Consider the following 14,970-nt stretch of genomic DNA (forward strand, 5'->3'; position numbering starts at 1 on the left):
TAAATTTGTAGTTCTCATGGTGCTCAGTTTAATAGTTTTGACCTATGTTTAATGTTTTTCTCATTAATTAAAGTCAGGTTTCGCGGGTGGACTTTTGTAATGTTCGGCCATTCTTGCAGATAACGATATGACGTCGGTCATTAATATCACACTATTTAGTAACAGTTCCGTATTTTTTTATAAGAAAATTTTCTTTTTTTTGAACAGGGATTTCGTATCTAACTTTTTATTGAATTTAATTACTTAAATGATAAATGTTTATTCACTGTTTTGACAGATTTCATATTAATTTTAGTTCGAATATAAGACCGATGCTAACTCTACCTAAGACATTTGTTTACATCCGGTTTAGAATCTGACAACGCGTAATCGTCTTAGATGTGCAAGGAAATTCATTAAAGACTTTTAATGTGGCTTTAATTCAGTTTTATTGATAGAATTATACATATTGCATGTATTAATGAAAAAGATCGCGATCCAACGATCTTGACAATGACGAATATCCGTACTCGAACTTTTGGTCAAACTCGTGGATATCCGAGTACTCGGATACTCGTTACAGCCCTAGAGTCTGGGTACTGGTCACATTGCAAACATGTTTACACTAACTTCACTTCTGTTTATTTAGAAGATCTCTTTCAGCCATGTAAAGCACTAATTGATGTGGCATATGGTACACAAACCAACTTGTAACAATTGGATTCATTCTGCTAAATGTACTAGATTACACTGAAATTAAAGTTGGAAACAAGCTGCTTTTTTTCTGTGCAATCTTTCAACGGGGAATTTAGACAAAAGTAATTCCAGCAGCTTAGTGCACTGTCTCTCTGGAAAAGTAAACAAGTTTTTACCAACTTTCAGAAAGTTGATGGCACAGCTGAAATTATTTTGTTATGGACATGAGAGAGTGGGGGATGATATTTAATAAAACAAGATGAACAACTCAGTTGTAAATTTTTGAAATTCTGTATAAGATCAAGTTAGCATTGAGGTTGATACCCCATCCCAATCACAATTAGTAGCAACAATACCCCAATCACAATTAGTAGCAACAGTACCCCAATCACAATTAGTAGCAACAGTACCCCAATCACAATTAGTAGCAACAGTACCCCAATCACAATAGCAACAGTACCCCAATCACAATTAGTAGCAACAGTACCCCAATCACAATTAGTAGCCCCAATCACAATTAGTAGCAACAGTACCCCAATCACAATTAGTAGCAACAGTACCCCAATCACAATTAGTAGCAACAGTACCCCAATTCACAATTAGTGTACCCCAATCACAATTAGTAGCAACAATACTTGAATTCAATGTTCATCTTATGATCTAACTTTGTAAAAATCTTTCAGTACTTAAACAAACTCCTTTCAAAAACACGAGTTCTGACAGCCAATCTTCTTTCTCACTAATTTTACAATTTAACCCCCAATTTTATCTCATCCAGAAATACTGAAAACTGTTCAAGAAAATTTAATCAGAAAAACTGGTAGAGTCAATTTATCCACCTCTCAAAACATGAAAAATGGAAGCGTGCAAATGTGCTCAATCAGCTATATTGATGTAAAATGTAATAATCATATATTCTCTATTCTGTGATATCACCGTTCTTCAATTCCGCTATGGAAACAATTTGTGGCGTACAGAGGTACATGGATGGGATGAAATATGATGCCTCTATAACAGGTTCTTTGATGTATGGTTCAACCTAAACTGACAAAACAGCAAAAACATCCATTTATAGCTACTGCAGGAAATCTTACTGATTAATATTCTTTGTTACACACAGCAACTTAAATAGGATTCTTCATCCATTTCTGTCCAATGTTACACAAACTGTCAGTTTGCAGAACTCCAATAACTTGACATCCTACGGTACACAAACTGTCAGCTTACAGAATTCTGATAACTTGACATCCTACGTTACAAAAACTGTCTGCTTGCAGAACTCAAATGACTTGACATCCTACGTTACAAAAACTGTCTGCTTGCAAAACTCCAATGACTTGACATCCTACGTTACAAAAACTGTCAGCTTGCAGAACTCCAACCTGACATCCTACGTTAAACAAACTGTCAGCTTACAGAACTCTAATGACTTGACATCCTACATTACACAAACTGTCTGCTTGCAGAACTCCAATGACTTGACATCCTACGTTGCAAAAACTGTCAGCTTGCAGAACTCCAATGACTTGACATCCTACGTTACAAAAACTGTCAGCTTGCAGAACTCCAATGACTTGACATCCTATGTTACAAAAACTGTCAGTTTGCAGAACTCCAATGACTTGACATCCTACGTTAAACAAACTGGCAGCTTGCAAAACTCCAATGACTCGACATCCTACGTTACACAAACTGTCAGCTTGCAGAACTCCAATGACTTGACATCCTACGTTACAAAAACTGTCTGCTTGCAGAACTCCAATGACTTGACATCCTACGTTACAAAAACTGCCTGCTTGCAGAACTCCAATGACTCGACATCCTACGTTACAAAAACTGTCTGCTTGCAGAACTCCAATGACTCGACATCCTACGTTACAAAAACTGTCTGCTTGCAGAACTCCAATGACTCGACATCCTACGTTACAAAAACTGTCTGCTTGCAGAACTCCAATGACTCGACATCCTACGTTACAAAAACTGTCTGCTAGCAGAACTCCAATGACTAGACATCCTACGTTACAAAAACTGTCAGCTTGCAGAACTCCAATGACTTGACATCCTACGTTACAAAAACTGTCAGCTTGCAGAACTCCAATGACTCGACATCCTACGTTACAAAAACTGTCAGCTTGCAGAACTCCAATGACTCGACATCCTACGTTACAAAAACTGGCAGCTTGCAAAACTCCAATGACTCGACATCCTACGTTACAAAAACTATCTGCTTGCAGAACTTCAATGACTTGACATCCTACGTTACAAAAACTGTCTGCTTGCAGAACTCCAATGACTTGACATCCTACGTTACACAAACTGCAGCTTACAGTACTCCAATGGTTATAGAAACTGTCAGCTTACAGTACTCCAATTCTTACAGCATACAGCACACCAATGGTTATAGAAACTGTCAGCTTACAGATCACTAATGACTTGACATCCTACATTAATTACACAAACTCTAAATGATAAATGAAAGAAATCTTATCAATTATTCTGAATGTGAAATCATACAGGGGTACATATTTGGTTGTTTTCTTATCTGAACTAGATGCCCACAGAAAACATGTCGAGCCCGCCCGTTGACCCCTAACTGTGACCTTGGCCTTTGAGACAGAGTCCGTCTCATTGAGTTAAATATTCATGCCATATATAAACAAGATTCCTCAATGAATGTCCAAGTTATGGGCCGGACAAGCTCTGAAATGACCTTTGACCTCCAACTGTGACCTTGACCTTTGAGATTGGAATCTGGAGTTTGCGCATGACACTCCGTCTCACTGCGCTTTATATTCATGCCAAATATAAATAAGATTGCTCCATGCAAAGTTATGGTCCGGACAAACAAATCCGGACACATGTACTTTAACATGCATGATTGTGTAGTTGAAATGATGCTTGACATACATTTCGACATCAGCCAATCAGAATATCCACTGTCTTCTGGACTGGAAATGGACTGGGGAAGATTATTCAAGTTTCCTAATAAAGTTGACGAAAACATAAATTATGCAGAGTGTATCTGTGATTAGAAACTTTGAGAAACAATATCAGATAAATTTAAATTACCCATCTGCAAAATCTTAGAAGTAGGTAAACTGATGGTCCCTGTAGGACAGTCTAAAATTGTAATACATTTACAGTCAAACATTTTTCTAAATTCAAATAGTCTTGCTGGTATGTATTTATTTAAAGCAGCATGCCTCCAGATTTGGCTAAAAAAAATCTTTCTTTTAAATTGAAGTTTTGGTCACATTATGAACATTAGAATATGAATTTTTGTTTCTAAAATATTTTAAAAATTCCAAATCAAGAAAAAAAGATGACCCCATCAGGAATCGAACCCCGGACCACCGCGACAATAAAGACATTTTCCCGTCATCATAACCAATAGCGCTATAGCTGAAGTAGTGAATAATGACTTCAAAATATAGATATTTATAATCGAGACAGTTTACCTGGAGTAAAAGCGTGACAAACGCTTCTCGATTTTCATCGTAAAAAGTACTAAAAACTGCAAATTCTCATGTGTTTCCATAACATAAAGTTTGTCAGTAATTAAGTTTTAAAACCTTCTTAAGAAATATAGCATTTATTTCAAGATATCTAAAAAAAAATTTATTTTTTTGTTGCCGAACGATCTGGAGGCAGGCCGCTTTAAGGACAATGAACCAAAACTGGTGACTTGCAGGCGAACAAATGACATTTATGTTAGGAAGTAGAGAAAATAACTCTAGTATAAACATGATAGCAAGGCAAGACAGAGAAAAAAGTAGAGTGTGTGAGACATAAAAGTAGAGAGTGTGAGACAATGGGTCTGCACTTGACAGCAGCAGTTATATCTGTTGACATCTTTATATTCAAACCAGTGAAATAGATGATCATTTCTCTCTGTATTCACTGATCATTTTCTCCTACTAGTTCAGAAGAACTTCTAACCTACCATTTATGTATCAAGCATCTGTACTGACATGTCTGCTAAATAGCAAAACGAAAATGGCCAGCGTGACACTCACTCAATCTTTAAACAGTGTTTCCCAGAACTATCAAAAAGCTAGTTACGGCATAGTGGAAATAAGGTGACGATAAGACAAAAATTCTGCAATGGTCAGACTAGCTACATTAAAATGTTTTATTTATTAATATTTGAAAAAGTCGCTTTTGCCAGTAAAACAGCAAATTGAACATTATAGTATAAGGTACATCTACTGGCCAATTAAATGCCATCTATTCACAACGTGTGACATGTACAAACAGAGTAACATAATGTAATTGTCTACCATTGAAAAATATTTGGAATTTACATTTAAAGCCTGTTCTGTAAAGCATTTGAATGAATGTTCACTTTAACAGAATTGCTTGTGGGCCTGTAAAAAACATGGAGTGCAGTGTTTTGAGCAGGTTGATCAAGAGACAGCAAACTTAATCTTAATTTTGACCTTATAATTAACTGAATAATTCAGTCTGCCACTGATTAATTCGAGTGGTTAGCTTCTTTATTTATATGCACTTAGAACTCTTTCACATTCACCCCTCCTTATGATTTAACAGTTTGTTATTAAAATATATGACTTGATAAAAAAAGACTGTTAGTTCATTGTTTCCTACCTGATGTGAGAGAGATGATCTGGTAGAGACAGCAAACTTTCAGCAGTAAACCACTTGGTACCTTTTTCTTACACTTAGGTCCATTTTCTTCCTTTAACTTCTTTCCCATAATGACAACTGTGAGATCAATGTAAATATAGTGTTAGAAAACATGTAACATTCCTCTCAAATCCTCAAAATAATTCATCCAACTAAATGACACTCATTGACAACAGAAATTCCAAACCATAGACACACTGTGACTGATGCCTCACTATACAAGTAAAAGATGAGACTTTTTACTTTACATCACTTTGCTTAAATATGTCTATATACCAAATATATCCAATATGTGTGTGTGATATCTGCTACAGTGACGGATCATACATCACTATCTAAAATATTTCCTCCTACAATATCAATATGAGTACCACAAACAGGAAATTGCTGATTTTTTCTGTTATATCCATGAATTATTTATGCCATTCCATTTCTGATTTATTCCCATCTACATGTATGAGGATAATAAAACTTCCAAGTGATATGGCTAATCAAATGTAATAAACTATACAAAGTCAGCAAAACACTCCTGTTCCTTTTTTCTTCACATTCCTGGGCAATATTCTTTGATCAAGTAAAAATCCTCGAAAAAAATTTCTTTAGCACAACTTATATAAATTATATCCTTTTTCAAAATACTTTTATCGGTGAACCATGTCCTTTACACTGCTGGAGATGCCACAGTCAATTTCCTTTCTTTGGCGACATTTTTTTCTCTGGCTGTAAATTTCCATAAATAAAGATGATGTTTCTGTGGCAAAACTGGGCAGACAATTTATCTTATTAAAACCTGAAAATAGAAAAGAAATAGTAATAATCTCTTGTTTTTTTTTTCTTGTGTGTGATATTAAACTGTCAAACAAAACAAGAAGCAAAAATGGGCCTAAGTCACTCACCTGAGGACCCTGACCTCTGACAAAGTCTAGTAAACATCCTAAATATTTAGCAGCAGTTTCATTAGAAAGTATCTAAAGCCTTTTCAAAGTTTTGCTATGACCGCCCCAAAATTTGAACAAATCTGAGAGGTTCAATGAAGCACGATACAAATCAACATTGACCAATATATAAAGTGGTTCATGACAAGAAGTTTTTTTTAAGGATTTTCTGTTCTTAGCTCTGTCAGCCCCTAAAAGGGTCAAACTGAATCATCTGAACAAAATACTAAGAGGTCCATGCCAGGATGCTATAAAACAAGACCAGTGAAGTACAATCAGGAGGGTCATGGTTTTTTTTAGCTCTTATGGCCCCTAAAAGGGGTCAAGCAGAACAATTTGAACAAGCTTGAAAGACAACCATATAAAGATGCTACAGAGCAATTGGGCTTGCAGAAGATCCATCATGTGGTTCATGAGAAGAAGTTCCTTAAAGGCTTTTCTATTTTTCAATACTTAAGGCCTTTTAAAGGTCTAAATAAAACTGAAAGAGGTTTGTACAAAGATGTTACATATTTGGTGAAGATCAATCAAGTGGTCTGTGAGGAGAAGTTTTTTTTTTATTTTTACCTCTTGCAACCCCTTAAAAACCATTTGAACAAACTTGAGATAGGTCCATGCCAGGGTAACTACCCAGGCTTTGAAAGTTAAAATGGAGCCTTAGATTGGCACTGGGAATATGGCCAAAATTGGCCCTACTGGAGAGGTTAAGGAAAAGCCATGTCTACAAAGTCTGGCAAAATTCTGACCAGTACTTTCAGAGATGTTCAAGTAAAAAAGTTGACACAGGACAACAGACGATGGATGTAAGATCATCAACCTTATACATAAAGCTCACGAGAAGAAAGTTCAGGTGAGCTAGAAAAGCAGAGTTACACAAAATGTCATTGTATTAATAAAGCATTCTAAGATAACTAAAGAACTATCATCAGCTATTGAATTCATTCCCATAAATCTCATTAAATTTTTTACAAGCAATTTTTCTTTTAACAAAACCTTTTTTCTAAATTTATAACCTTTTGACAGTATTTGACAAGCTAATATTGTACACTGCCACCAGAGATCTCATTTAGATTAAAAGTTTTGTTGAAATTGAACAGTACAATTTATTGCTGTCAAATATGCATTGAAATTTTGATTTAAGGAAGTCCAAGAAAAAAGCAAAATATTAAAAGACCAAAAATGAGACTTAGTCATATATAAACTATTTTGAATGCTTCCAGACTTATGAAGCTGACAATGACCAGGAATCCTGCAGAGATTTTTCTCTCTTATACAACAGCTATCAACACAATAAATTTATAAAAGAAAGTATTTCTATCTCATAAGCAATGACGCATTAAAACATTCTTATTTTTGGCTCATTAGGATTCTTGGTGGTAAAAAGCGAACACTGGCATGTAAACAGTCTTGCCAAGAAAAAAAGAACTTGCATTTTTAACTGACAATTTACAGGGGAAACTACTGTTTTTTTATGTTGCAAGAAAGGAATTATTGGATGCATTCACATGCAGATCCAGACAAATAGCTACTGTAAGAATGACTTTAGCAAAACATCTAATGTAGAAAATGTTGCATCCACTTTATGACTCGATCCTTTAAACATTTGACAGGCAAGTTTATTCTCTCTCAGTCTCTACACTGTAGATCTCTACATCAGTTGCTGCCTTCACCAGTCTCTATACCAAGTCTCTACACCAAATCTCTAAAGCATGTTCCTACTCTAATTTTGACTACACCAAGTCTCTACACCAAGTCTCTACACCAAATCTCTAAAGCAGGTTCCTACACTAATTTTGACTACACCAAGTCTCTACACCAGGTCTCTACGCCAAATCTCTAAAGCATGTTCCTATACTATATAATTTTGACTACACCAAGTCTCTACATCAAGTCCAGACACCTAGTGCCAACACCAGTTTCTATGCAAGTCCTTTCCAAAAAGCCTCTTTGCCAGTTTATACTTTAAATCTATACATCTGTTTCTGCATCAAGTTTCTATATTATACTAGTAATATGTTTCTGCAGGTTCATACAACTAAATTGTAATTTATCCCAATTCCGCTTTCATCCTTTTCACAGATATAAGACAATATTCAATCAATAGGTTTACTTTTAATTCATTCTTCATATTAATGCCATTTGTAATCCATTTTCCCCTTTATTTTCTTTCCATTTCACTTTGTATTTTATAATCACATTTTACAATTTGCAGTCATAAAATTTACATAATTTTGGCATGAAAATATCCTGAGAAAACTTTTCATTTTAAAACTTTAACTATACAGAAAGAGAAAACATAAATTCAATGTAATTACAGTTAATGAAAAGCTAATTGATTAGAAATTCAATCAGTCTTTGAGAAAGCTAATCAACATCATGCATTCTTGGTTCATGCAAGTCACAGTGATATTCAGTGAACAGAGACCATTAAATGCCAGCTGGTCCAGCTATAACATTGATTGATTTTTAAACCTCTCAGGTCTTTGTTTAGAAGTGAAATCAAAGAACTATTATAATATTTCTCATACATTATGAGTCATCATCTGTCTCATGACAATTCCCTAATGACCAGAAACACATAAACATCATGTCCTATTTTACACTGGTTCTCACAAGAAAACACAGAATCAGAGACCTGAAAAATAAAATGTAATTTGCAAAGCTACCTCAATTACAAATGGCAATCTCTAATTCACAACTTACTTTAGCACCTGAGTTTTCCAAACTAAATAACAAAAGAAGAAAAGTTAAATGGTCATAAATTTCAACTTTATGTATATACAGAATCATGTTACTGCACTCATAAATTATTCTTTATCAAAATTCATTCAAGTGCCTGTGTAAACAATGAAACTGCATTATTTCCACTCACATCACTAAAAAATCCCATTAAGAAATAATTAATCACTTACAAAAGCCTGGTAAATACATCCTAAATGCAAGTTTTCTAATCTCATTGTACATACCACAACCCATTGAACCTTTCACTAAAACATGTCTAATTGAATCATTTATTCCAACTATTTTGTGTACACCAAGTTTGTAAACACACATGTTAAAGAAAACAGAAAGCAGTTAAAATGTGTGTTTATATTTGTTGATTTATAGTTCCATTTAGAACCTTTCGGTAACAAACACAGCTCTTACAGAAGTCGAATTTTTCTTTGGACTGCTAGAGTAGTAACAGATTTTTCTCCATCAATACAATTCAACATAAGGATCTATTTTTTTTAAATCACTAAGTTCAAAAATTCCTGCTTCACTTCACAATAAATTTTAAGTAAAACTGTTTGTGATACACCTGATTAAACTGGGAACTTGTTTATGTACTTGTCAACCACTGTTAAAGTTGTTTCATACACCTGTGCAGTGACAAATTTTAAATCCATTTTCATTGTGACCTCAAATTTCAAATGGCAAACAGATTTTATCTTTCAGTCATACTTAGCATCTATTAAACTGCTAAAATTTCCTGTGGAAAAGATCAAACGCCCGTGCTCTTTATTTTGATCAAAGTTGCATCTTAACATGGCATTGGCCAGAAGCAAGCAGCTGAAGTGGTTAGCAGCTCCAGCATCTGAGTCTCCAAGAGGTTCAATGAAACTACAAGCAGCTCTTGTGTCCGAGTCTCCGAGAGGTTCAATGAAACTACAAGCAGCTCTAGTGTCCGAGTCTACGAGAGGTTCAATGAAACTACAAGCAGCTCTAGTGTCTGAGTCTCCAAGAGGTTCAATGAAACTACAGGCAGCTCCAGCATCTGAGTCTCCAAGAGGTTCAATGAAACTACAAGCAGCTCCAGCATCTGAGTCTCCAAGAGGTTCAATGAAACTACAAGCAGCTCTATAGTGTCCGAGTGTCCAAGAGGTTCAATGAAACTACAAGCAGCTCTATAGTGTCCGAGTGTCCAAGAGGTTCAATGAAACTACAAGCAGCTCTAGTGTCTGAGTCTCCAAGAGGTTCAATGAAACTACAAGCAGCTCTATAGTGTCTGAGTGTCAAAGAGGTTCAATGAAACTACAAGCAGCTCTATAGTGTCCGAGTCTCCAAGAGGTTCAATGAAACTACAAGCAGCTCTATAGTGTCCGAGTGTCCAAGAGGTTCAATGAAACTACAAGCAGCTCTAGTGTCTGAGTCTCCAAGAGGTTCAATGAAACTACAAGCAGCTCTATAATGTCTGAGTGTCCAAGAGGTTCAATGAAACTACAAGCAGCTCTATAATGTCCGATTCTCCAAGAGGTTCAATGAAACTACAAGCAGCTCTAGCATCTGAGTGTCCAAGAGGTTCAATGAAACTTAAAGCAGCTCTATAGTGTCTGAGTCTACAAGAGGTTCAATGAAACTACAAGCAGCTCTATAGTGTCCGAGTCTCCAAGAAGTTCAATGAAACTACAAGCAGCTCTAGTGTCTGAGTCTCCAAGAGGTTCAATGAAACTACAAGCAGCTCTATAGTGTCCGAGTCTCCAAGAGGTTCAATGAAACTACAAGCAGCTCTATAGTGTCCGAGTCTCCAAGAGGTTCAATGAAACTACAAGCAGCTCTAGTGTCTGAGTCTCCAAGAGGTTCAATGAAACTACAAGCAGCTCCAGCATCTGAGTCTCCAAGAGGTTCAATGAAACTACAAGCAGCTCTATAGTGTCCGAGTCTCCAAGAGGTTCAATGAAACTACAAGCAGCTCTAGTGTCTGAGTCTCCAAGAGGTTCAATGAAACTACAAGCAGCTCCAGCATCTGAGTCTCCAAGAGGTTCAATGAAACTACAAGCAGCTCTAGTGTCTGTGTCTCCAAGAGGTTCAATGAAACTACAAGCAGCTCTATAGTGTCCGAGTCTCCAAGAGGTTCAACGAAACTACAAGCAGCTCTATAGTGTCCGAGTGTCCAAGAGGTTCAATGAAACTACAAGCAGCTCTAGTCTCTGAGTGTCCAAGAGGTTCAATGAAACTACAAGCAGCTCTATAGTGTCCGAGTGTCCAAGAGGTTCAATGAAACTACAAGCAGCTCTATAGTGTCAGAGTGTCCAAGAGGTTCAATGAAACTACAAGCAGCTCTATAGTGTCCGAGTGTCCAAGAGGTTCAATGAAACTACAAGCAGCTCTATAGTGTCCGAGTCTCCGAGAGGTTCAATGAAACTACAAGCAGCTCCAGCATCTGAGTGTCCAAGAGGTTCAATGAAACTACAAGCAGCTCTAGTGTCTGCGTCTACAAGAGGTTCAATGAAACTACAAGCAGCTCTAGTGTCTGAGTCTACAAGAGGTTCAATGAAACTACAAGCAGCTCTAGTGTCTCAGTCTCCAAGAGGTTCAATGAAACTACAAGCAGCTCTAGTGTCTGGGTCTACAAGAGGTTCAATGAATCTACAAGCAGCTCTAGTGTCTGGTCTACGAGAGGTTCAATGAAACTACAAGCAGCTCTATAGTGTCCGAGTCTACAAAAGGTTCAATGAAACTACAAGCAGCCCTAGTGTCTGAGTCTACAAGAGGTTCAATGAAACTACAAGCAGCTCTATAGTGTCCGAGTCTCCAAGAGGTGCAACGAAACTACAAGCACCTATGGTGTCTGAGTCTCCAAGAGGTTGAAAGAAACTACAAGCAGCTTTAGTGTCTGAGTCTCCAAGAGGTTCAATGAAACTACAAGCAGCTCTAGTGTCTGCGCCTACAAGAGGTTCAATGAAACTACAAGCAGCTCTAGTGTCTGAGTCTACAAGAAGTTAAATGAAACTACAAGCAGCTCTATAGTGTCCAAGTCTACAAGAGGTTCAATGAAACTACAAGCAGCTCTAGTGTCTGAGTCTGCAAGAGGTTCAATGATACTACAAACAGCTCTATCATGTCCAAGTCTGCAAGAGGTTCAATGAAACTACAAGCAGCTCTACAGTGTCCAAGTCTACAAGAGGTTCAATGAAACTACAAGCAGCTCTATAGAGTCCAAGTCTCAAAGAGGTTCAATGAAACTACAAGCAGCTCTGTAGTGTCCAAGTCTACATGAGGTTCAATGTAACTACAAGCAGCTCTATAGTGTCTGAGTCTCCAAGCGGTTCAAAGAAACTAAAAGCAGCTCTATAGTGTCTGAGTCTACAAGAGGTTCAATGAAACTAAAAGCAGCTCAAACATCTGCATGAGTATCTAAGAGATTCAATGAAACTACAAGCAGCTCTATAGTGTCTGATTCTACAAGAGGTTCAATGAAACTACAAGTAGCTCTAGTGTATGAGTCTGCAAGAAGTTAAATGAAACTAAAAGCAGCTCTAGCATCAGAGTATCCAAGCAAGCAGCTCTAGCGTCTGAGTCTCGAGTATAAATGAAACTACAAGCAGCTCTGAGCCCCCAAGAGGTGCAATAAAATTACAAGCAGTTCTTGTGTCTGAGTATCCAAGAAGTTGAAACTCTAAGAGGCATACCGACACTAAAAGCAGCTCTAGCATCAGAGTCTCAAAGAGGCTCCTTGACACTACAAGCACCTCTAGTGCCAGTCTCTAAGAGGCTCCCTGAAAATACAAGAAACTCTAGTGTCCAAGTCTCACCTGAACTACATGCATCTCTAAGGGTCTGAGTCTCCAAGAGGCTCACTGAAACTACAAGTAGCTCTGATATCATACTGTCTTAAAGAGCTTTACTGAAAGTACATACAGCTTTCACCTTACAGTCTCCAAGAGCCTCACTGAAACTACAAGTAGCTCTGATATCATACTGTCTTAAAGAGCTTTACTGAAAGTACAAACAGCTTTCACCTTCCAGTCTCCAAGAGCCTCACTGAAACTACAAGTAGCTCTGATATCATACTGTCTTAAAGAGTTTTACTGAAAGTACAAACAGCTTTCACCTTCCAGTCTCCAAGTGGCTCACTGAAACTAAAAGCAGCTCTAATATCATACTGTCTTAAAGAGCTTTACTAAAAGTACATACAGCTTTCACCTTCCAGTCTCCAAGAGCCTCACTGAAACTAAAAGTAGCTCTAATATCAAACAGCTTTCACCTTTCAGTCTCCAAGTGGCTCACTGAAACTACATTGTGTGCCTAAGAGAGGATCATTTCAACTAGGTCTGTCTGTTTCTTGTCTGCCTAAAACGTTTTGTTGTCACTGTTGGGTTTTTAAAGTCAGTATTAGTGGTATTTCAGCTACTAACCCCCTCAACCCTCTGAAATACTACAGTAACTAATCAACTAGATGTCTGTCCAGAGAACACTGTAAATCCTCTTGCTGTATGTTCATGTTACAGTTGACTACTAGGTATAAGTAAACTTTCATATATTACTTTTAGCTGGGGGTGTGAGGAGCAAAAGCTGATGGATTGGATACTACAAGCAAAATATCATTAATGTTGGTTTCTTGAGAACATGTCACACTAAAAGGCATTTAATCAAGTTTTAAAGATCATTTTTAAACATGCACTGCAACTGCATGCACTCTGGCAATCATAAGTACCGTAGATACCTATGTATAATGTGCACCCGTCTATAATCCGCACCCCCGATGTTAGCCAAAAATCCAGGAAAAAAACATTTTTGGTCAATTTTGAGGTGGATGGAAAACAAAAGAAGAGTTTACATCAACACCAGTAATTAATTTTACCGAGAGCAGCATCGGTCTCGCAGTACTATCGATTTTTGTTTTCTCGATAATAAAACCAGTGAAATATTGTTATATTTGGTGGTTTTCTTTTTTAATTAAATATTCTGAATAAGTAGAAAGCAACTGTTTCAATATTTCGGAAAGGTATCTTTCAAAATGACATGAGCTTCTCAATTCAAACCAATAACAAAAGGTGTGATAGTCTTTTTGTTACGATCAAACAGCCAGTAATTACCAGCAATTAGCGTGTCACCTCGTGTCAATTTTGTTGATCACAGTTCGATCTAGGTTAAAGATATTATTATACTCGATCTTTAATTAGTATCATATTTTTTTGTGATTTTTAAATATTACTTTCATCAAAATACTTTTAAATTTATATGAAATTAACTCTGTTTGAAAGAAAAATAAACCAGTCGATCTTTTACGGAACGAAACGGCAATCTTTGATTTAAGCAGTGACAGTTAGCGCGGAGAGTAGTTTCCCTTTACTAAAATGGCAAAAATCGGAAACGAAACTTGTTTTTGAAGTTGGAAAATCGTCTATACCTGTGTATAATGCACACCCACGATTCGGGGGCGGTCCTGGAGGTAAAAAAACTGCGCATTATACATGGGTATCTACGGTATGTGTATGTTATAGTTTTTACATGTTTCAATGTGGCAAAGAATATTTTACTATTTCAAAAGAAAGTTATCTTATTATAAAGAAGAACTAGGTCAAGGAACTGCCACTAACTGTTCTACCTTTCTTATTGAATCAATGTAAAATGAAAAGAATATATTGAAAGTTTACACAGTTTAGGACCTCCAGACAGGTTGGACTCTTGTCTCCCTGTGTAACAATCAGACCATTATTTCCGCTATACAACAAGCCCCATAGTTCAAAAAGATTTTTATCTGTAAAACCACATGCTGTTTACTTGTTCAACCTTTTTTTTCAAAGGATAAAAGTCTCCATTTCTTTTAATGCATGAAAAACTAAATAGTTTTTTATACAGGTTTGAGGTGTAAAGCTAAGCAAGGGGGTTTTGTCCTAACAATATTCAGTTTAATGCCTCAGTGGCACTTGTTCAAACTCTAGCTGTCAAGTATCAATATTTACTTTTTAAGAAGTGCAACCTTTTTCTCTTTACCTTTTTTATATAA

At 36.6% G+C, this 14,970-nt stretch overlaps 1 protein-coding gene across 1 annotated transcript in view; it reads right to left on the reverse strand.

Moving 5' to 3' along the window:
- Positions 1–14,970, reverse strand: part of LOC123541921 (neogenin-like) — a 152,479-nt gene that overhangs the window by 89,909 nt on the left and 47,600 nt on the right. Inside the window, exon 3 of the mRNA XM_053531222.1 lies at positions 5,284–6,112. Coding sequence (XP_053387197.1) covers positions 5,284–5,392 — 109 coding nt within the window. The 5' untranslated portion in view covers positions 5,393–6,112. The remainder of the gene's footprint in view (positions 1–5,283; positions 6,113–14,970) is intronic.

The sequence above is a fragment of the Mercenaria mercenaria genome, chromosome 19 (assembly GCF_021730395.1).
Source record: "Mercenaria mercenaria strain notata chromosome 19, MADL_Memer_1, whole genome shotgun sequence".
In the NCBI taxonomy this organism is placed as follows: domain Eukaryota; kingdom Metazoa; phylum Mollusca; class Bivalvia; order Venerida; family Veneridae; genus Mercenaria; species Mercenaria mercenaria.